At 39.8% G+C, this 21,786-nt stretch overlaps 2 protein-coding genes across 3 annotated transcripts; one reads left to right on the forward strand and one right to left on the reverse strand.

The window, feature by feature from the left end:
* Positions 1-288: 288 nt before the first annotated feature.
* On the reverse strand, positions 289-14,530 carry LOC139952735 (uncharacterized). 2 transcript variants are annotated; one of them, XM_071951936.1, is made up of 9 exons: positions 13,771-14,530; positions 13,285-13,576; positions 10,232-10,471; positions 9,899-9,991; positions 8,733-9,017; positions 7,706-7,906; positions 7,290-7,355; positions 5,997-6,078; positions 289-1,857 (listed from the first exon to the last, which is right to left on the reverse strand). In XM_071951936.1, exons 2-9 carry the CDS (start codon positions 13,352-13,354, stop codon positions 1,299-1,301), a joined length of 1,596 nt encoding a protein of 531 aa, XP_071808037.1. In that variant the 5' UTR covers positions 13,355-13,576; positions 13,771-14,530; the 3' UTR covers positions 289-1,298. The 2 variants fall into 2 exon arrangements, with proteins under 2 accessions (XP_071808037.1, XP_071808036.1); XM_071951935.1 differs by having other exon boundaries at positions 13,285-14,530.
* Positions 14,531-18,068: 3,538 nt separating this feature from the next.
* On the forward strand, positions 18,069-20,845 carry LOC139952691 (uncharacterized). The gene is made up of 2 exons (XM_071951893.1): positions 18,069-18,072; positions 20,454-20,845. The coding sequence occupies exons 1-2, from the start codon at positions 18,069-18,071 to the stop codon at positions 20,843-20,845; spliced, it is 396 nt and encodes a 131-aa protein (XP_071807994.1).
* Positions 20,846-21,786: the final 941 nt, after the last annotated feature.

Below are 21,786 nucleotides of genomic sequence, written 5' to 3' on the forward strand. Positions count from 1 at the left end.
AGTAGAATACAATGATCCACACAAGTTTGCCTCGAAATTGCGTGGTTTTCCTTCTACTGTGCGAACTAACATGGTCGGCCATTTATGGGAGTCAAAATTTTGACCCCCATAAATGGCCGACATGTTAGTCGACGAGGTAAAAGGAAAACCACGCAATTTCGAGGCATGTTTGTGTGGATCATTGTATTCTACTTTCACAACATCTTTCTACCCATATGCATTTTATAAAAAACGGTTACAAACGCTTTTCAAAGACCAACTCGACCGATCCAAGGCAACGTGTTCCTTTAATGACAACATGAAAGTTTTCGGACAAAACCAAATTTTGACGTGTCCCACGAACGGCTATAAATGCACATAATTTTTCCAAAATCCCCCAAAGTATCACATTTAAAGAAAAAGCCCCACTATAAAAATACTTCACTAAACTTAACAAAAAGCATATCTCTCCCCTCGTTCCCCCTCTCTCTCTCTCTCCCTCTTGAGTCCTTTATGGCATAATCCCTATTGCTAAACCATTGTTACGAACAAGTCAATCGAGTACATGTATACCTTTTATGAAACTTGTATTACATGTACTCCTAATAGACTGTGCAAGTCTCGCACGTAGCGAAAACGAGAACTTAATTCGAAAAAAAGTATATTTTTGTACAAACCAAATTGTATTGAAATTGTTATTTGTTAAAATATTCTTAAAGATTATTATTTTTAACGTACTTTTTGTATAATTATTATTTTAATTCGTGTACATAATAATTGTTTTGTTTAAATTAACGTAAAAATTATACATTTACCGGGACGAGGATCGCTGTTTGACATCGACCGGGATGGTTTTTCTAATACACCCCGTTTGTGAATCACGTCCAATTGGTGCGATCATCACATAGTTTCAGCGATAATGGGAACGTCAATTGGGTAATATTCTTAACTGTTTAGAGTAAACCGGAAACTGGAGGTCAAGTTTTTTTCTTTAGTTTTCTTCGTTAATTTGTTGAATTGATTTTACTTTTCTGTTTTTAATTACTTATTTTTACATTCCCAAGAAGTTTAGAACTTGAGGTCTCGAAATCAAGCATCAGAAAGCACACAACTTTGTGTGACAAGGGTGTGTTTTTCTTTCATTAATATCTCGCAACTTCTACAACCGATTGAGCTAAAATTTTCACAGGTTTGTTATTTTATGCATAAGTTGAGATACACCAAGTGAGAAGACTGGCCTTTGACAAATGCCAATAGTGTCCACTGTCTTTAACTCAAGTCTACATCAAACCTTTTAACAATTAACAAATTCAAAGTCATTAATGTGCATCAGGAGGTAAACTGTAATATACATTCTCCATTTCTGAATTATCTTTAGCTGGTTCCGTGGTGTCTTGTTTACAAGCTTCTTTCATGTATTGGTTACCAGCGTTATTTGTGTTGCAATCCCCTATGAACTGTGGTGGTGCTACATATGAGTACTCATTGTCTTCACTTGAGCGTCCAGCTCGAGTGAGTTGTTGCTTATTGTTCTTGACAGTAGAAGGTTTGTGAGTATATTCATCAAGTGTAGAGTACTCAGCCTCTTCATCTGCAGCATTGTCTGTATTATCTCTCGGTGAGGGTTCGTCATAGAGTTCCAGATACTCCGGTACATCACTTGGTGATGGGTCGTTTGTCTGTAGGGCTGTGTAGGGTTTCTCATGAGCATCAAGAGTTGTGAAAGGGTCAAGGTCTTGGTATTCAGTGGCACCCTGTCTAGAAGGAGTGGCACTCTGTCTAGAAGGTGTGGCTTGGTATCGGGGATTAATCGGTTCAGAGTACGTTGTGTGTTGTATCTCAGGCGACCTGGAGCTGGCACTATTTCCTGCTCTTCTCCTGGTTGTAAATAATAACATGGCATTAGTTTGTTTGTAGGGTGTCGTTGCCAAATAGATAAGAACAGCATCGAACTCAAGCTCTGGTGTTTCTGTTCATCAGAGTGTGGGTTCGAATCCCGGTCATGACACTTGTGTCCCTGAGCAAGACACTTAACTATAATTGAGCCTCTCCACCCAGGGGTAAATGGGTACCTGTGAGGGCAGAGATGGTTATTGTGATTGATTTAACCGAGTATCGCATTATGTTGCACAAGCTGTATACTCCCCAGGGAGCTGAGATGGTTTAAGATTTAAGAGTCAGTTCAGGTAAATAATTGACATAGTTGCTCACGGTCAAAAATGATTTTTTTTATACTTTGTGGGTGGAAGGACCTTGGGGTGCAAGTAAACAAAATTGCATTTTCAATTCTATATAAAGCCCGTTGCCATGGTTACGGCTCATTTTGTTTTTTGGCCATTTTAGGCCGATTTTGGGGCCCTCAAAATTTCATTTTTTCAGTGGTCTCAGAATATTTTCCTTTAAGTTTTGATCAGGGCCAAAATTTGTCTTTTTATTTCTGGTAAGAAAAACTCGGGCAATTGTATCATGATGTAACAGACCCTTTTCCCCGAAAGCACAGAGAAATGCATTTTGAAATATTTGCTTCATTTTGAATTTATAACATTAAGAAGTTAGTAATAATTCCATCAATCTGGCAGCTTTTCATAAGCACTCTGTAGGCTTAGTGCATTACCAAACATTGATCAGGACTTGTTGATGACCTAAATCTTAGAATTTGCCCCGCTCCGGCCCCACCCCGCCCCACCCCGGCCCCGGCCCAATCATATTTCTTGACATTGCATAAAATAAAAAAAAGTCTTGTGAACAGCGCCTCTTTTTTGAAAGTCACATTTTTTAATTCCCCTTGCACATCAAGAAAGTTGTACTGTCTTAATTTTTTATTGGTTCTCAGAATATTTCCCTTTTGGTTGTGATTGGGCTATCATTATGGTTTGCATGTCTGCTGGGGAGAAACACTTTGGTTTATTGTATCCTGTTGTGACACTTCTGCCTCAAACATGGTAATTTTTCCAAAAACAACAAAAATGCATTTTGAAGTTATCCCTTAGTTTGAATTGATAAAAAAACAAAAACGAGCATGCTTGTTAAACAAATATGGCACTGTTTCCATGCTCTTTAAGTAACAAATAAAAAGTTTATAACCATGCTTTGCCATTGAGAGTTCTTGTTTTGTCATGACTACTTTACCTAGTTGTACAGGTATGATTCACATTGCAAGAAGAGAAGTAGTGCAATGAGCATTCTTTACTATTCTTGTCTATACATGGCCTTATAACAGTCTTCTTGGTCCCCTGCCCGCTACCAAACTAAACATTTTCATCCCTATCAGAACAAAGAGGCTCTAAAAGTGAGCAAGTACTGTATCCAAAGTATCTAAATGGCCAGATCACCTGCTTTGGCCTTCTGTAAGCAGTTCCCCCATCCATGGTGGGGCTCCTTTCAATAAATTGTACTGTTGCAAACAATAAAAGAGTTAGTTTATTTAACGTGATAAACAATCCAGCAGGTAATGTTTGACAATGTTTTTTGTTGATCGTTCTCAGAGACATATATAATAATTATGAATTAGTAAGATAGTGAATGGAAAAAATAATCAAACTGAATAAACTTTTGTCACTGCAAATGCATCTTACTTATTTATGTTGAGCAGGTGCAAGTATTTACAACTTCTTTCAATGTTGTTTCATTAAAGGAACACGTTGCCTTGGATCGGTCGAGTTGGTCTTTGAAAAGCGTTTGTAAACGTTTATTACAAAATGCATATGATTAGAAAGATATTTTAAAAGTAGAATATAATGATCCACACAAAATTAGTATCACTCAAAAACATCTTTCTAACCATGCATTTTATAACAAACGGTTACAAATGCATTTCAAAGACCAACTTGACCGATCCCAGGCAACGTGTTCCTTTTAAATGATCTCTTACGCTCATCTTGCAAATCGTTAGTATCATTTTTTTTAACAAGTACTTGGCAAACTTTTCCAACACTTTTAAGCGGGCTTTTTAATTTCCCACATTTGTGTTGGACATGATTGGATGCTCCAAACCATCTGCCTCAAGCACAGAAACTACATTGTTTATGATCTCTATCTCTATGAAAAGTTTTACGTTTGGTATAGCAGGCAGGGACCAAGGAGAGTAGGCCCTGTATTAAAGACAACTTGTAAAGAATGCTCATCGCACTCTACTTGCAATGGGAATCATACCTGTACAATAGGTAAAGTAGCCAACTCAAGAACTCTCAGTGGCAAAGCATTGGTTATGGTGTTGGATACCATTATGTTTAAATAAAAACTTTGTATTCATTACTCAAAGGGCATGGAAACAGTGCCAAATTTTTTAACAAGCATGCATTGTTTTTGGAAAAATTACTATACTTAAGGCATGATCAGTCACAACAGGATACAATAAACACAGTATTTCTACCCAGAAGACATGAAAACACCAATAACAACCGAAAGGGAACACTTTCAAAAAAAGAGGCGCTATTCACAAAACATTGTTTTATGCAATGTCAATAAATATGATTGGGGCTGGGCCGGACAAATTCTAAAATTAAGGTCATCAACAGTTCCTGATCAATGTTGGGTAATCCACTAAGCCTATAGAGTGCTTAGGAAAAGCTGCCAGATTGATAGAATTATTACTTTTTAATGTTAGAAATTCAATATGAAGAAAAAACAATTCAAAATGCATTTTTCTGTTTGGGGAAAAAAGTCTATTTTTGAGACAGTACTGTTAACATCAGATTACACTTGCCCAAGTTTTTCTTACGAGAAATAAAAAGACAAATTTTGGCCCTTATCAAAACCGAAAGGAAAATATTCTGAGACCACTGAAAAAATGAAATTTTGAGGGCAAAAAATATGGTAAAAATTTTGATTTTGCAAGTTCTAAAAACATACTCAATGCACGTTCTAAAAATAGCACAAGGGGGAAATATATAGCAATATTTGTTTGTCTCAAGTAAAGCCAAGGATGATACTTTGTAGTGATGTAAAAGGTTTTATGAAATATTTTTGTTTTTTGGTGGGGTGGAGTTGTAACTATTAATTAAAAAAAACAGTTTTTCAGAGCCCAAAATCGGCCTAAAGTGGCCTAAACACAAATGAACTGTTACCATGGCAACGTGTTATATTATGATTTGAAATGTAAATGTTGTTTATTTGGACCCCAAGATGATACTTTAAAGTGATATAAAAGTTTTTTTGAAATAATGTTGCATTTTGGTGGGGTGGAGTTGTAAATATGAGCTAAAAACCAGTTTTTCAGACCCCAAAATCGGCCTAAAATGGCCAAAAAACAAAATGAGCCGTAACCATGGCAACAGGCTTTATATAGAATTAAAAATGCAATTTTGTTTACTTGCACCCCAAGGCCCTTCCACCCACAAAGTATAAAAAAAAAATCATTTTTTTGACCATGAGCAACTATGTCAATTATTTACCTGAACTGACTCTTAAGGCCAAGTGACCTGCAGTCGATTTAACAAAGAGTTAGGACTCGTCTTATTTCGAGTTAGGACGAGTAACTCGTCCTAACTTAGGATTAATCTTAAGGTCTGCATGCTATACATTGGAGGGTTTGGACTCGTTCTAAGTCCAAAGATTAGTCTTTTAAGTTAGGAAGAGTTTTGTGAAATCGACGGCTGGGGGTAACAAAGTGAAGCGCTTTGGGACACCCTTCGGGCGTTAAAAGCGCTCTATAAAAACTAAACTATCATTATTATTATTATAGTAGGGTGGAAAAGACCAACGACCACACCCATCCCTCACGTGACATAGTCTCAGTTAAGTTAAATTGACTTGAATGGACTTTTTTTAGTCGATAATATTTCTCATTCATGACAAAACGATGCAATCTGATATCACGCTGTGATTGCATCCACATGTACATAGACAATTATGTACACTAGGCCATAAGATACAAATTGCATTGTTTCAAGTTGTTAGTAAACTCACTGCAAGTGCTAATGATAATAATGGGGGCCAAATATTAATAACAACCCCCCAAACAAACAAATAAACAAACACACACAAAACAAATCAATGTTTCCAAAACACACACTTACCGTTTACGTCTCACAACTATTACCATAAGGCCGAGGAAAGAAAACACCACCAAGCATGCAACGACTATTCCAGCTATTGTCCCTGCAATAAAAGAAATAGTCGAATTGAGAACAGTGTTTGTACACTAAAACCAAAATAGTGCAAACTAGAACAGCGAAGCTGCCATGGCGAGCTGTCAATCACCAGATAGAACCAATGGCTGACAGAAAAAGAAAAGAAAAAAGGATTTGGTCAACTGATTGTCAAAGGGGTAGGGACATTGACAAGTATTACTACACTTCAGGTTTTCATTGTTTTTGCTATTTTTAACAAGTAAGCAGCAAGACTTGTTTAAAGTTTTAACAGAATAGTTACATATTAAAGCAATCGCACAACATCGGTAAACAGTATTGTCCAAAAGCCCACACTTCGTGTATCACAAATTATACATAAAATAACAAACATGTGAAAGTTAAGGTTCAATCGGTCATCGGAGTCTGGAGAAAATAACGGGAAAACCCCCACTTGTTTCCAGACGTTTCGCCGTGTCACAACATGTGTTAAATATAAATCCGTATTCTCGATATCGAGATTTGATAGTTGTTTTCTCAAAAAGTAAAGCATTTCATGGAATTATATTTCAAGGGGAGTCTTTCACCATTGCCTTCTGTAAACACTGTAAAGTTATTTGTAAATCTGTGAACTTTTAATTTCTGTTCTCTGCAGAAAGTGTCCACTGGCTTTAAACAAATTTATTTCACAATTTTTCTATTTTAATTTTTAGATTGATTCTTTAAAATCCAGAGGTCAATGTTTTAGCCCGAAAAAATTATGACATTTTGATTATTCCAAAAACTTTAACATATTTTTTATTCCAAAAACTTCCAATATTATTGGAAATCATAGCTGAAAATTACCAACAAAATGACTCGCAATTACATGTAAAATTTTTACTTGGGCTTGTACAACTCAACTCAAAGACTGAAACTTAACAAAATCTGAACACGGACGGACAGACGGACGGACAACGCCAGACGGAAATTGGTATTAGATAGGCTCGCACTGCTTCGCAGCTCGCCAAAAACACAGATAGTTCAAACGCCCCAGTTCCACTGTTTTTCAAGTATTTTCAATAGTACTTACCATGTACAATGTAATAATTATTGTTTTCTGCACAAACTACGGAGGCACTAAAGGGACATGTTCAACATAGAAATTACCCGGCACAATTCTTTTACGGATGCGAAGTATTTGTAAAGTTTTACATAAATATTTTAATGCGACCGCTATTTTCATAATGTAGCAAACTGTACCTGATATTGAGGCGCTGTTATTTCCATAGTCCTCTCTGGGGTCTTGTGTGGTTAAGGACACCATCGCTGTTAATTAATACAAAATAATAAAACAATTGTTGTATTGGTCCTTGCTAATTGCTCATAGCGAAGTATAATAAACACACTTTAAAAGCTCAAGGGTCAGATTTTTGACCTGGCCTTTGGTTAATTTTTTTTTACCCTTTCCAGGTCAACACTTTTGTTGGGACATCAAAAATTACCCTTTTCCGGGCCATATTCTGACCCGGAACTCCAGGTCACGTCAACCCGGAATTGGTCAGGCCCCTCGTAACTCGGAATCCTGGTCAGATCTGACCCTTTCTAGGTCAGATCTGACCAGGGTGTGTTTAGAGTGTATTGCACTGGCGGTCATAACTGACATAATCTGGACTTACATTGACAGTATGGCGTTGGATTATCCCACTGTGTTGTCTGTAGGGTATCTCCAAGAACACATCTCAGCAAATCTTCTCCAAAAAGCTCAAATCCCTCATAACAGTAAAAGCTAATGTTAGATGCATAACGAAACGGCCCAACACCAGGTGAACGTCCTCCATTTATCGGACTCAATAGATCCTCACATAGGCCAAGCGTCACTGAGGATGATTGAGAGTTTGAAATTAAAGTGACTTTCAATATTTCCGGAGAGAAGAAAAACCGGAGGGGCCGGTTTGTAGGACATTTGGGTCTGACAAAATAGTTTGCAGGACATAATAGTCGAACGTATTGGCTCATCGGACACAATGGTATGGACACACTGAGTTGTAATGGGTCGGGTATCATGGTTCAAATATTAATTTGTTTGATATAATAAGCTAAAGTATTACGTCTCCTGCGCCCAGGATTTAAATGCTGGAAATATAAAATAAAATAACCAGTAAGCAGTAAGCAGTAAGCAGTAATTTAAAACTGTTTTGTTAATACAAGCATGTGACAGCTGAAGCTCACAGGTGTTAAAGACAATGGACACTATTGGTAAATGGTAATTGTCGAAGACCAGTCTTTTCACTTGGTGTATCTCAACATATGCATAAAAATAACAAACCTGTGAAAATGTTGACTCAAGTTGTGAGATAATAATATTGAATATAAAACACCGTTGCTACACGAAGTTGTGTGCTTTCAGATACTTGATTTCGGGACCTCAAAATCTAATTCTGAGGTCTCAAAATCAAATTCAAATATTTTAGGGAAAATTACTTCTTTCTCGAAAACTACGTCACTTCAGAGGGAGCCGTTTCTCACAATAAGTTATACTATCAACAGCTCTCAATTGCTTGCTACCAAGTATGTTTTTATGCTAACAATTACTTTGAGTAATTACCAATAGTGTCCACAGCATTTAAACATTATGGTGCAATCGAACTAATCTTTTTGTTTCCAATGACGCATGTATGTATCTTTAAAATGTAATGCACTTACAGTTATAGACAGATAGTGTTGCCCTGCCTCCACACACCTCATCATTGTTTCCAGAGCACTCCACATTACAGTCTCTGTCACGTTTTTGACTTCTTTGATTGATGTTGATTTCATCGGTCCCACAATAACATTGATTTCCACGTGTTAGCCCAGCAAACTTCATTTGTTGTTGCTGGCAGTGGTCTAGGCACAACCCAACGGTCATGTTCATGGCTGTTAGGGCGTTGTCATCATTAAATACTGGAGTGTTTGAAGGATTATTGTAGCATCCTATAAAACCAGGAACTGTTTAAACAGAAAACACAGAAACTGTTAAAACAGCTGAAAACGCTTTCAGTGATGCGTAACGTCCTGGTAAATGTTGTCGCCCATTAATTATGTATATGCAACTAGAACCACAGTTATTCAAAGGTTACTATCAAAACAATTTTATCAAGAAAATAAATTTGCAGTTCCCCTTGCATTTTTAATTTTTTTTTTAGCATTAACATACACATTTTTATTTATTAAAACCTTTATTTACACAAAATTTGTAGTTAAGCTTGTTTTAATTTATGAAAACGATATCACTGGATCATGCATTAAAATATTTTTTTTTTTTTTTTTTTTTGGGGGGGGGGGGCGACAACGAAGACAACGAAGTATAACAGCACAGTTACAGTGATATCATACTTCGTTGTATATTCTGTGCGTTTTCCAGCACAAAAGTAGCGTTAGGAAACATTCAAACTTTACCTTTAAAGATAATCCAAAATAGGTGAGAATGCAACCAATGTTGATCCTCATAATAATCCTTATTTATTGAGGCCCATGGTGCAGGTTTTCAAGTTTTCTCTGACTTGTATTAAGGTTGGTAAAAAGAGAGGAAATATCCACAATCAACCCGAAAAAACAGCCATACCCAGAGAATGAACCAATGAGCATTGTTATCCTGGAAGATATTCACAGGGTTCATGATAAGATGGTGTTCAAGATGCATAATGGGTATTTGTATATTATACACGTAGTTTCATGTTTGTGATTTTTTTAAATAACAATTTATTGAATGAATGAATGAATTTTTTTGAGATTTTTGAATTTGAAACAATTAACTGTAATTCCCATTGCGCCGTCTGCAGTTTTAGGAATAAGTGAATTAAATGACATATAGGTTGGTTGTATCTTACCAGTGCAAATGAGTCCAGCCACACCAATCATACCAACACACCTAGATGGTTGTTCAACGGGCCCGTTATTACATTGTCCGAGATTGGGTTCATCTTTAATAAAACAAAGCAAAAACCATAAAAACACAAAAATTGATTGGTCATCATAGCAATCAAAACATACATTGTACATAAACACGGCATTTCATAAATTTAGTTATTTCATAAACAATCAAATTATTCCCCAAAATTCATGATTTTGCGTAATTCGTAAAATCTGTGTGCCTTCAGAAGAAATTGATCCCCAATTTGGAAAACAACAAATCCTGTATTTTCCCTGGAATGTTTACTTACTCCCACGGCAACCAATCTCTCCAAGTGATCCATTATTAACTGCTTCACCGAAGTAGGAGCCTCTCCGAGCTCTTGCGAGACCGGGGAAACCAAGCTGTCTGCAAGCTACCATCGCGTCGTTTGCTCCCCAGAAATCGTTATCACACACATCCAACCATGTGCCATTCGGCTGCTGTACTTCCACGTTGCCGGAGTTTGGTGCACTTGCCGGGCCACCGAGTAGCCGTATGTTAATGAAATCTGTCACAGTCATACAAATGCAATAAACCATTAAAAAAGTTCAGTTGTTTAAGCATTTTTATATAAAATTTACTAATCAGAACGATTGTAATGTTTGTTATGTTATGTTTTAGTACTGATATAGAAAGCATTCAAACGGCATGGTTTTCCTTTGATTTACAGTACTATCATCTCTTTTATAAATGGAGTGTAGGCCCATGGTTGTGCAATCCACGCCCCTTCCATCAATTGAGTCAGGATCAGCCTAGCGTATCGCCCGCTTACTGCGTACAAGGAAAACTCCGATCCGTCACTTTGATTGGCAAGAATCGAGCAATGCATTGTGGGAACGAAAAGAAAATGGTGCTGCAAGAACGTACATCACTGGGAACGAGGTTGATACATGGTGTCCTGGTGTGGACTTAATGGGTGCGTTCGTTTAGCTTCCCTGGGTCAACCCCGGTGTGTGGTGTTTTTTCCACAGGACGAACCTGGGAAATTATCTGCACACGTTCGTCCTGGTAAAAAAAAACCGCCACACACCGGGGTCTCCCAGGGAAGCTAAACGAACGCACCCAATAGTAAAAGGGACTTCCGCCACTGACCAATGGGGTCTTGCATAAAAGTCATGATCCTGGCTAGCTCATAACAAAACCGTCAAGGCGTTGGTTCAGAGCGTCTCACACCACGCACGCATACAAACAACTAGCGCATTTTGTAAACATAGACTCACATAGCTCGGGTTGGTAGCGAAATAACGTATGCAAAGCAAAGAAAAAACAAGCTAAAAAACAAAACAAATTATAAATAACTGAAAATGAAACTCAAACGCTTTGGCCAAGGCCACCATACTCATCTGTTCAAGAAGATCAGCCATGCAAGGAATTTTTTTTAACAACAATGCATGACTAGTTTGTACTTCGAAACCCTGTTCAACTTAAAATACCGTTTGGTGTCACATTCTGAGAAAAGCAAAAGTTATATTCAAGAACATAACATTAAATCTGATGCCATTTTCTGTATTCCCTGAATGCGCATGTTGTAGAATGTGTTTTAATTTGCAAATGTTGAATGAATTGATAAGAAGGATATTGTGCGAAATCTTACTATATAAACACACGTCATGGGTCGCAGAGTAACTTGTGTTTCCTGCATAGACAAACAAAATGACCCTCAACATCCGGGTAGTATTTCCCTAAATGTAAGGTACTGATGCAATGAACGTTATGAGACAGGTGCATTTTAAAAACTGCAGTTCTTATCTATAATACACAGCTTTTGTAAAAAAAAAAAACTTGTATTATCAGGTTGTGTTTTTCTTGTCCATTAAAGGGACACGTTGCCTTGGATTGGGCGAGTTGGTCTATGCAAAGCGTTTGAAACTGTTTGTTATAAAGGTTATGAAGATGTCCTAAAAGTATAAAAAATGTTCCAAACAATAATATGCATCGTAACATGCATTCACCACATCAACATCTAGAACGCGATCAGGTCTTGATGTAAAAGCAAGTCTAGCGTTGAACTATGACGAGTTTGTTCCTTCACCAGTTGATGTAGACTATTTGAATCACTGATATGTTGTAAATCAGCAAACAGCTTAGAATTGTTCTTTTCAAAATTCCAATCTATATTAAAGTCACTGATGATTCTATGGCCAGAGAAGCTTTCCAACGGCAAGCTCCAGAGTAATTCATCAAATTTCTCAATGAAGTTGGAACCAGTTGGTGGTCAATAAACCGTACCTACAAGCCAGCTTTCTGCACTAATGTTACATGTCATCCATACACTTTCAAGTTGAGTACTCACAGCAACATCATTGTTTAAAGGAACACGTTGCCTTGGATCGGACGAGTTGGTCAAAACAAAAGCGTTTGTAACCGTTTTTTATAAAATGCATATGGTTGGAAAGATGTTTTGAAAGTAGAATACAATGATCCACACAAGTTTGTCTCCAAATTGCGTGGTTTTCCTTCTACTGTGCGAACTAACATGGTCGGCCATTTATGAGAGTCAAAATTTTGACCCCCATAAATTAATGGCCGACGTGTTAGTCGACGAGGTAAAAGGAAAACCACGCAATTTCGAGGCATGTTTGTGTGAATCATTGTATTCTACTTTTACAACATCTTTCTACCCATATGCATTTTATAAAAAACGGTTACAAACGCTTTTCAAAGACCAACTCGACCGAGGATCAAGTTCAGGTTTCATGGCAAGGAGCACACCCCCTCCCCCGGAGCCGCGATCTTTGCGAGCAATGACAAACTCCTGAAGGATTGCAGAGTTCGGAACATCATGTGTCAGCCATGTTTCAGTTATTCCAATAACATCGATGTTCTGGGAGGTGACTACCCCTTGAAGTTCTATCAGTTTATTTTTAATATGATATCTATAATTTGTTGACATGGTTGAGAAATCTTATGGGGGTATATTATCACCCAAGATCATCTCTAGGTCATCAAATTCAAAGTCGAAATAGAGGTTAAAAAAAGGCTATCAAACCTAAACATATTCATCCAAATAAGCACGGACAAACTTGGAAAGCTTCAATTTCCTTTCCAAAGACACCAATTTCAAACAATTTGACCCAATGGTTATCGATGTATGGTCGTTTGAATATTGGCGGTCGCATGCGCATTTTTGACCATCAACGAGAAAGAGCATGCCGTAGGGCGAAAACCATTTGCATTGGATGGAGCTAAAATTCGAAATTGAAGCATGCAATTGAGCCAAGATTACCCCATAAAATTTGAGCAAATTTGAAAAGGGTAATTGACAGGAATGACCCAATTTAAAAAAAATTCACTTTCATATTTTCAAGGATAAACGCTCACCTTTACGTTCCTGTGCCAATACAAACGCCACCATGCAATACACAACACCTACGATGTAGGCTGGCACCATTGTGATCGTTAATAGTCTTCCAGTTGCCGCATTTATTTCCTGCCCTCTTGGCAGATGTTGTAGGCTACTGCTGTTGGCGACTGCTATATTTAAACGGGTCACCCCTATGTTCAACAACCCGTGTTCCGAAATCCCAGTGATTTACTCGCTCGATGGGGTAAGGGTGTGTCCATGGTGTGTCAGGGCACAAGGGTGTTGGAACACAAGGGTGTCTCTCTCCTCCTGGATAAAAAGAGATAAAGGGTCAATTCAATCATTACATAAAATGGCGAAGTCCTCGCTATTGTTCATCAAGAAGTGTTGTATATGATGTCAATTCACGTCGTGCATAATATCCAGTGTTTGTTCATCCATTGCTCGTCCGAGAACCATTCAATACAGTTTGTATACGACGGCACTTGAGAGGACCCACATACCGGTACAGTGTTGCTCCTGCGAAGTGTAACACACCCAGGTGACCTGTCTGCGTGTATCACTGACGTTGCTGTTTACTTGTAATCGATTGACATGTACTTTACGAGCGTATAATACTACTTGTTGTATTCAGTGTATTCGCTGGTTAACAGCTCATTTGGTGATGGGTGGGTTAGTTCTATCATGGAGGAAGGAATAGAAGGAGCTCGAACGACTGGACATCAAAAGTCGCACGTGCGGTACCGCGGTCGTTTAACAACACCTCGTAATCACCCACATACCTTATACAGACAATGGGCGACCTGGCGTATGTGAGTTTGCGCGTGCGCACTTGGTTCTTCACTCAACCATGGTGTCGTATGTCGTATGGATATAATACAGAAAAACAACTTTTTTGAGACCTGATAAAAATTGTGTACACTTGTGCTCACCAAATCGAAAAACACAATTGAATACTAACTACCCTCGTGTGCTTATACCAAAATTTTGAACCACCGCTAGTGACCGAAAAGTTACAAAAAATGAAAAAATATGCCATGATGTTTCAGTGAAACACCACAAATGGTAAATGAAAACGTGTGTATTCACAATTCTTGTCTCCAATGATTCAACTTTACATAAAGGCAACGGTGCAGAGCGGCAGTACCGCACGTTCTGTACAAAGAAATCGAATCCTGCTCGTTAATCGGCCGTCCAGCTGGAGGTCTCCTATCTTTTTCCACTGGTTAGACGGGGGCATTGTCAGGGTATTCTTTTGTTACTCTGCGGTTCTGTGGGTCATTCGAGCTCCTTCTATTCCTTCCTCCATGGTTCTATATGGCTGTTTGTACTCAGCTGTAAACTGCAGAAACGATGTGGAAGTAGACTTGGTTACAAGTCTGCGGTCGTGGCTCTTAGTCTATCCGACAGCCAACACATTATTGCCAAAAAAAGCACCCTTACCTCCGTCATTGGCATAAGATCACATGGGATTGCGAGTTAGAAAGCGTGTTATAGCAAATCTGCGCAGGGGGAAATTATGCCTGGCTGATGCAGAGAAATAACCGCAGACTCAGACTTGAATTCAAGTCTAGTGTGGAAGCAGAACTGAAGCAGGAAGACATGCATAAAATCGTGTGTGTACCATGTACATAACCTATTCAACCCTTCGGTGCTAATCTGTTGAACTCTTTTGTTAACAAAAGCACCAATAGATCCTTTCACACTGAGTCTGCACAATTATGCAGTGGAAACCAAGCGTGTCAGTAACGGACGTCGCCTACAGGAGGGATTATTTTGTAGAGAGTATTATATTTCTCACATAACTGTAGTTTTAAATATCCTTTTAAACTTAAAGTGCTCAAACTTCGCCACATTATCCACCTCCTTACGAAGATCGGTCACTTTATGCTTCTCTTACACGGCAAATATGCCAGCGAATATGCTATCGGAAGGAAATATTTGACAATCGCTCAAGCCGTTCGCCGTGTCTTCGTAAGCGTTGGTAACAAAACTCGGAAACTTCACAAATTATTCCCCACATCCTTACGAAGATCGCTCAATTTACAAACCGGTTTGTAAACTTCAGCGAATGTTGCAAAGACGGTCATTCGGCGTGATTTCGTAAGCATTGGTAACGTTGGTAAAGTGTGCGTAAGCGTTTGCAACGTACGTAAAGGCATTGACAAGCGTTGGTAAAGCATTCGTAATATATTGGTAAGATATTGGTAAGAAGAGGGCCGACCGAGGACGATCGAGGGGTGAGACCCGATTCAAATAGTCACTATCCAACCGCCATTTTGGACGAATTCAACGCGAAATTCAAATACTCATGTTCGCAAGAACATTCGCCACTCTGTTAGAGGGGCAAACGAAGCGCTTCCGTACATTCAGCGAATGTTGTGAAGACGGTAATTCGCCATCGATTTGCGTAAGCATTTGGTAAGCCATTGGTGAGCAATTGGTACTGTTGGTAAAGCGTACGTATTATGCATAAGATATTGGTAAGGAGAGGTTTAAGGATGACCGAGAACATATTCACTACAAGTAGCAACTTTTGGGCGAATTCATCGCGAATTTCAAACATTCATATTCGCAAGATATTCACCCAAGTGTGAGAGTAGCATTACAGTTCCCCACTTGGCCGCCTACCATGGCAAGATCGGGTTGTTTGAGCACATGAACTCATGTAACTCATGATTTACTTTTTATGAACTCTGGGGACATCCCGTGAACTCATGATTTAGTTTTATGTATTCATGTGTGAATAAACATGTAGAAGTTTATGTGTCAAACAAATGATAAAATGGTTTTGATTTGTTCTTATTGTGACCCACTCTCTGGCGTCACCGTCTGACTATTCTTCGCTCCTCCTCTCCTCTTCCTCTCTGGCCATCTCATCTTCCGCGGCCCGTTATTCTGTGTCTTCTTCGGCATCTTGGAGATGAAATGATGGCACTCGTCCGTCGTTTTTTTTTTATACTGAAGAAATCAGTGCGCACAACGTACGTACGTTGCAAGTGCGAAGCACGTGTGGAGCACGTGCTTACTCGGTGCGGTCCACGTGAGTTCTGCGTGCTCATTGGACAGCTGAACTGGGGAAGTGCCGAGTAAGCACGGACTACGCACTAATGACGTGCGTAGCACGCACGTGTTAAAGTGCGCCGTCCGTGGAGCAAGTGACCGTTGGAAACATTAAAAGGACTCACGGAGTCAGTGCGTTGTGCGCTCGTTGGCTGTAGAGGGCACGCGCGTCACCCGTACGTCACCCGTACTGGGGGTGAATCCGTACGGGTGACACAGAGAAAGTTCCTCATGCACTAAAAGTGCTACGTCGTGTCTGCTTGCTCCCAAATCCGTACTGAGGCGGTACTCACCACGTACGGATCCCAAAATCTTGCCCACGTTTTTGCAAGTAGACAGCACGCACTTGCACGTACGGCGGGTTGGGACCGCCGCTGTAAAGCCAGGCGTGGCGTGCGGGCCACGTACTTACACCTTGCGCAGACCGTGCGAGTGACGTGCGTTGACGTACTTCATCCCTGCTCTTGCCACTCCCTCCCCACGTTTTCAGAAAAACGTGGCGGCCGTGACCTCCTCAAAACACGTACTGACAAAAAACACGCACGGTGGGTTGTGACCGAGGCTTAAGTGACCAGCACGTGTAATAAGTACGGCCGCCTCCGTACGATAACGTGGCAATCACAAGATTATCGTACTTTGTAAGCATGTTGTAAGCATATACAACTCACTTACAACGTGCGCAACGTACGATGCCCGTAACCGCTCGCGGCCAGGCATGTTGTGCGGGCCACGGACTTGCGCAAACCGTACGAATGACGTGAGTTGACGTACTCGATCCTCCCTGCTCTTGCCACTCCAGAAAAACGTGGCGGCCGTGGCGTCCCCCCAAAACGCACGGCCAAAAAACTACGCACGATGGGTTGTGACCGAGGCTTAAAGGAATAAATAAATGACGTCAAGTGAGAACAGCTCCACTACTAAACTATTATTTAGCTGAGTTGTTCAAAATTGTTAGGGAATTAAATCTTAAAGTCAGAGATACATGATTTCAGTAAAGGATAACGCCCGAGGTTACACGAGGGCGAAGCCCATGGTAATTCGTACCCACGATCCGAATGGCGAGTTCATCGAGAGCATTGTGCAACTTAACCCACACCTGAAACGTCATGCTATTCTTAAATGCTCACATATTTTGCACGAATGGCGCGATATTGTTTAATTTTAAACACAATTTGTTCACTCCAGTGAACACCACTCAAAGTAAATTCAAGTGATAGAAAGTGACTACCTCGATGTGACTACCTGACCTACCGTACCAGCCGATAATTTTTAGACATTTCGGACATAACCTTGAATAACACATTAATTAAGCTAACATAATGACCAACCATCAGTTAAATTTATGTTATTATATAATGACAGTGAAAGAAGTGTCTTTGCAAACTTGTTTTTGAGGGAGTTTACTCACTTACCGTGTTTGTTTAGGTTAAATTAAGCATTTGAATTACTTTTATAAAGTATACTGGATAAAACGAAAATAACTGACTTTCAGACCTGCTCAAATAACTGTTGTAGTTAACTAACACGTTTAAACATCTCAGCTAAATAATTTAATAATGTAGTTGTCCACTTCTGGAAAGTCTTTACGATCATAAAACATGCTTGACTCCAACATGTGTCAAATACAAAATAACGGTATATGTCGTCATTTGCGTCATTGACGTCATATGTTTTTTTTTCCTAATTTCTATTATTTTGCACGACTGATGCTATGTGGACAGTTTGACCTGTTTGCACGATGGGTGAATAGTTTTTCCCATCGCGCCATTCGTGCAAAATAATGGAGCGATTAAACAACAGCATGACGTCATAGGTGTGGGTTAAATATGCTTAATTTATAATACAGACAAACACAAACGGTCAATATATTATCAGAAATTTAACTGAAATGGTTGGTCAACCCAAATAGTTAAGTAAACTTTGTTAATTAAAGTTATGTCCGAAATTTATGAAACAACCAACTGGTAGGTCACTTCTTTTATCTTGAATCGTCACATTTGTTTTATTGTGTAGACCGAGCAATTCGGCTACAACATCATCCGTGTCATAATCACTTTTTATATACCTCATGTATAGAATCCTCTAATTTGATTGGTTTAAAATTGAGTCATGGAAATAGCCATGCTTCCTCTTTTTATATCAAGATGACGTCATAGCCCGGGGCACAGTCAATCGACTATGCCCGCCCCGAAAATCACGGTCGCAAATAGGTTGTTCGTGTGAACTGAATGATGTACATGTACGACTAGCGTTCCGTGTCATCTTCGCAGACAACCTTTCCCCGTAGTCAGGGTTGTTGATTAGAGGAAAATTTATTCAGTATATAAAAGACTAGCTTCGGGCATACTCATGGTTTTGACATCACCTTGGGCCATAAACACCCAAGTTTAACATATCAAAAGTCCTCCAAAATCCAAGTGGCGGAAAGTCGTCAAATTTGCATAATTATGTTAATTAGTTTCCGCCATTAGCTGAAAATGAAAAAACATGTATATCTTTACAACAAAGAGGGCTAGCATGCTCAAAATGGTGTCTATACCCATGTTTTCATGATCAAGGAGTCCAATGAAGAGAGGAATAACCTTTAAAAAGTGACGAAAAGTCTTCAAATTTGCATAATTGTGTTAATTAGTTTCCGCCGTTAGCTGAAAATGAAAAACCATGCATATCTTGACAACAAAGAGGGCTAGCATGCTCAAAATGGTGTCTATATCCATGTTTTCACGGTTAAGGAGTCCAATGAAGAAATAAATCAACTTTCAAAAGTGTCGTAAAGCCTTCAAATTTGCATAATTATGTTAATTAGTTTCTGCAATTAGTGGCAAAACATGCATATCTTGGTAACAAAGAGGGCTAGCTTGCTCAAAATGGTGTCTATACCCAGGTTTTCATGGACAAGGAGTAACGTGAAGAAATAAATAACCTTTCAAAAGTGTCAAAAAGCTTTCAAATTTGCATAATTATGTTAATTAGTTTTTGTCATTAGTGGCAAAACATGCATTCTTGACAACAAAGGGGGCTAGCATGCTCAAAATAGTGTACATGATACATACCCGTGTTTTCATGATCAAGGAGTCCAGTGAAGAAAGAAATAACGTTTCAAAAGTGTCGAAATGCCTACAAATTAATTTGCTAATATTTATGTTAATGAGTTTCGGTCATTAGCTGAAAGTGTAAAAACATATCTTTTAAACATAGATGGCCAGCATGTTCAAAATGGTGTTTATTGATCAGTTTCTTGATTTCACTTAAGAGGAATGCAAGGGCCGTTTTACAAGCATGGATGATGTCCTCTTTCTTTGCGCTTTCAATCATGACAGTATCAGCCACTTTTGACAATTCATTGGTACGGATGTTGGGGACAGGCCTACTTGCTTTCCAATGCCATACAGCCTTGGTGTCGTGTCACACCCCAAAAGTGCTTGAGCACACAGAAGGGCCCAGCCCCTCCTTCCGGATGTTCCACATGCGATTTTTATTTTGTGTCGGCTTTGGCATGAAGAATAAGGATCTGTCTTATAGTATATGGACAGTGAATAGTAGGCACTAACAGGTCCGTGCCATCCCAACAAGCACAGTGTCATTGGACAAGGAATGCTGCAATGGCTTCTTGGACATTTTGTAGAAGCACCCATATATTAACAAATACTTCCTGGAAGGGTGTTGTTCGTCGCATGGATGGCTGTTGGGCATGACTGTCAAAAGTGGCTGATACTTTCATGGTGGAAAGCCTAAAGGAAGATCATACATGCTGCCGAAAAGGCACTGCATTTCTCTACAGGGGAGATCAAAACACCGTTCTTAATAAACAGCGATTGAAGAACTTCAGTGACGAGACTTTAACAGACTGACAGAGCTCGAAATATGTTGAGGCTAGCAATTGGGCACCTACTGTGAGGCACCTGCAATGTTCCACAGTACATGTATGCAAAGTTACTACCAAATTCAAGAATGGGGGGGGGGACACGATGACTTCAATCGACTGGATTGTGGTTGGGCACACGAGCTACTCATGATGTCCCACTGGAACAAAGAAAACAAGTTGGGAGATCTACCCACGATGAGTTGGTTTTAACTTTTGACATCATACCACTACCCAAATCGGGCCACCTCTCTACACCAGATAACTATACCGGGGATCATTCTGTCTTATCTTGTCATGAAGACATACAACTGTCTGATTCTGACTCAGACAGTTTCCGTCCAAAGAGAACCACAACTGGGCAGATCCTTGCCCTGAGGCAAACACTGGTCGGAGTCAGTGACAAGAACATGTCAGGTGTCATTACCTTCACCGACTTCAAGAAAGCCAATGACACTGTACACCGATTCAAGCTCATTGAGATCATTCGAGTATGGTGTCCAGAAAAGGCAATCACTGCAAGCTACAATAATTTGTGGGCTAAGGTGGTCACCCCAGATGGTACCACATACCTCTTTGAAACCACGGCTGGAGCTCTGCAGGGGAACACACTAGCATTATTCGTGCTCGAGGTCGTCATGGATTGCTTTTAGGTCAACTATCAATGGCAGGGAGGAAGAGCTAGGATTTACGCTTGCCAAGCGCCGGAGAAGGAGAGTGCCAGCTGTAGTGATCACAGGCCTTGACTATGCCGACGACATCTCTCCTCTCAGACACAGTGGATGAGGCACAAAAACTGCTTGCAGCTGGTTAGCTCTAGTGCAGCCGAGTTGGCCTGCTGCTCAACTCGAAGAAGACAACGATATTGGCGGTCTGCCCACTGAGTTGATAAATCAACTCAGTGGGCAGACCCTAGAGCTCCCCTAGAGGTCATTGAAGAGCTTTTAAAAATACCTGGGCGTCCTCATATGATCAACTGAGAGTGAGAAAGAGTGAGGAGAGCTTTGGCACGGAAGGCCCTTCCTGGCAAGAGCATCTGTGGAGAGCTGGTCTCAACGATATCATCAAGAGTCGCTGTTCGTTGCTACAGTTGAGTCTGTACTTCTGTATCGAGTCAAGACATGAACTCTGATAGCCAATCAAGAAAGAGCACTAGACGGCGTCTAAACAAGAATGGTATAAAATATTGATGTGCACTATATTTAAGAGGACCGTATGCCCAACTCCAAGCCCTACGATGCCCTACCAAGGGCATCGTCAATCATCTGTCAATCAGGGAACGAAGGATGAGGCTGACTGGCCACTCTGTCCGCCATCCAGAGCTAGCTGTGGGCACCCTTATTCTTTGGGAACACATGGATGGAAACAACAGCAAGGGCAGGAGGAGACTAACATTCGCAGATCAGCTGACGAATGGTGCAACACGATCACCAGAGTTTCCCGAGAGTGCGTCGGCTGAAGACAACCTCTCGCTCAACTGAATTGGCAATGGTCAAACAGAACCTGTTGCCAGTGAAAACTGACTGTCACCTGCACCTAATGAAAGATATGCATGTTTTCCACCAATGGAAGAAACTAATTAACATAACTCTGC

This window comes from Asterias amurensis, chromosome 20, assembly GCF_032118995.1.
Source record: "Asterias amurensis chromosome 20, ASM3211899v1".
NCBI lineage: Eukaryota > Metazoa > Echinodermata > Asteroidea > Forcipulatida > Asteriidae > Asterias > Asterias amurensis.

What these genes read in the sequence shown, in the direction of transcription:
- LOC139952735 (XM_071951936.1), bottom strand. Translation starts at nt 13,354, where the DNA reads ATGGTGCCAGCCTACATCGTAGGTGTTGTGTATTGCATGGTGGCGTTT. An exon ending in AACACTATCTGTCTATAACT is followed by an intron (nt 7,907 to 8,732) that starts GTAAGTGCATTA and finishes AATCATCCTCAG; the next exon opens with TGACGCTTGGCCTATGTGAG. An exon ending in TAACAGCGCCTCAATATCAG is followed by an intron (nt 6,079 to 7,289) that starts GTACAGTTTGCT and finishes CTTTTATTGCAG; the next exon opens with GGACAATAGCTGGAATAGTC.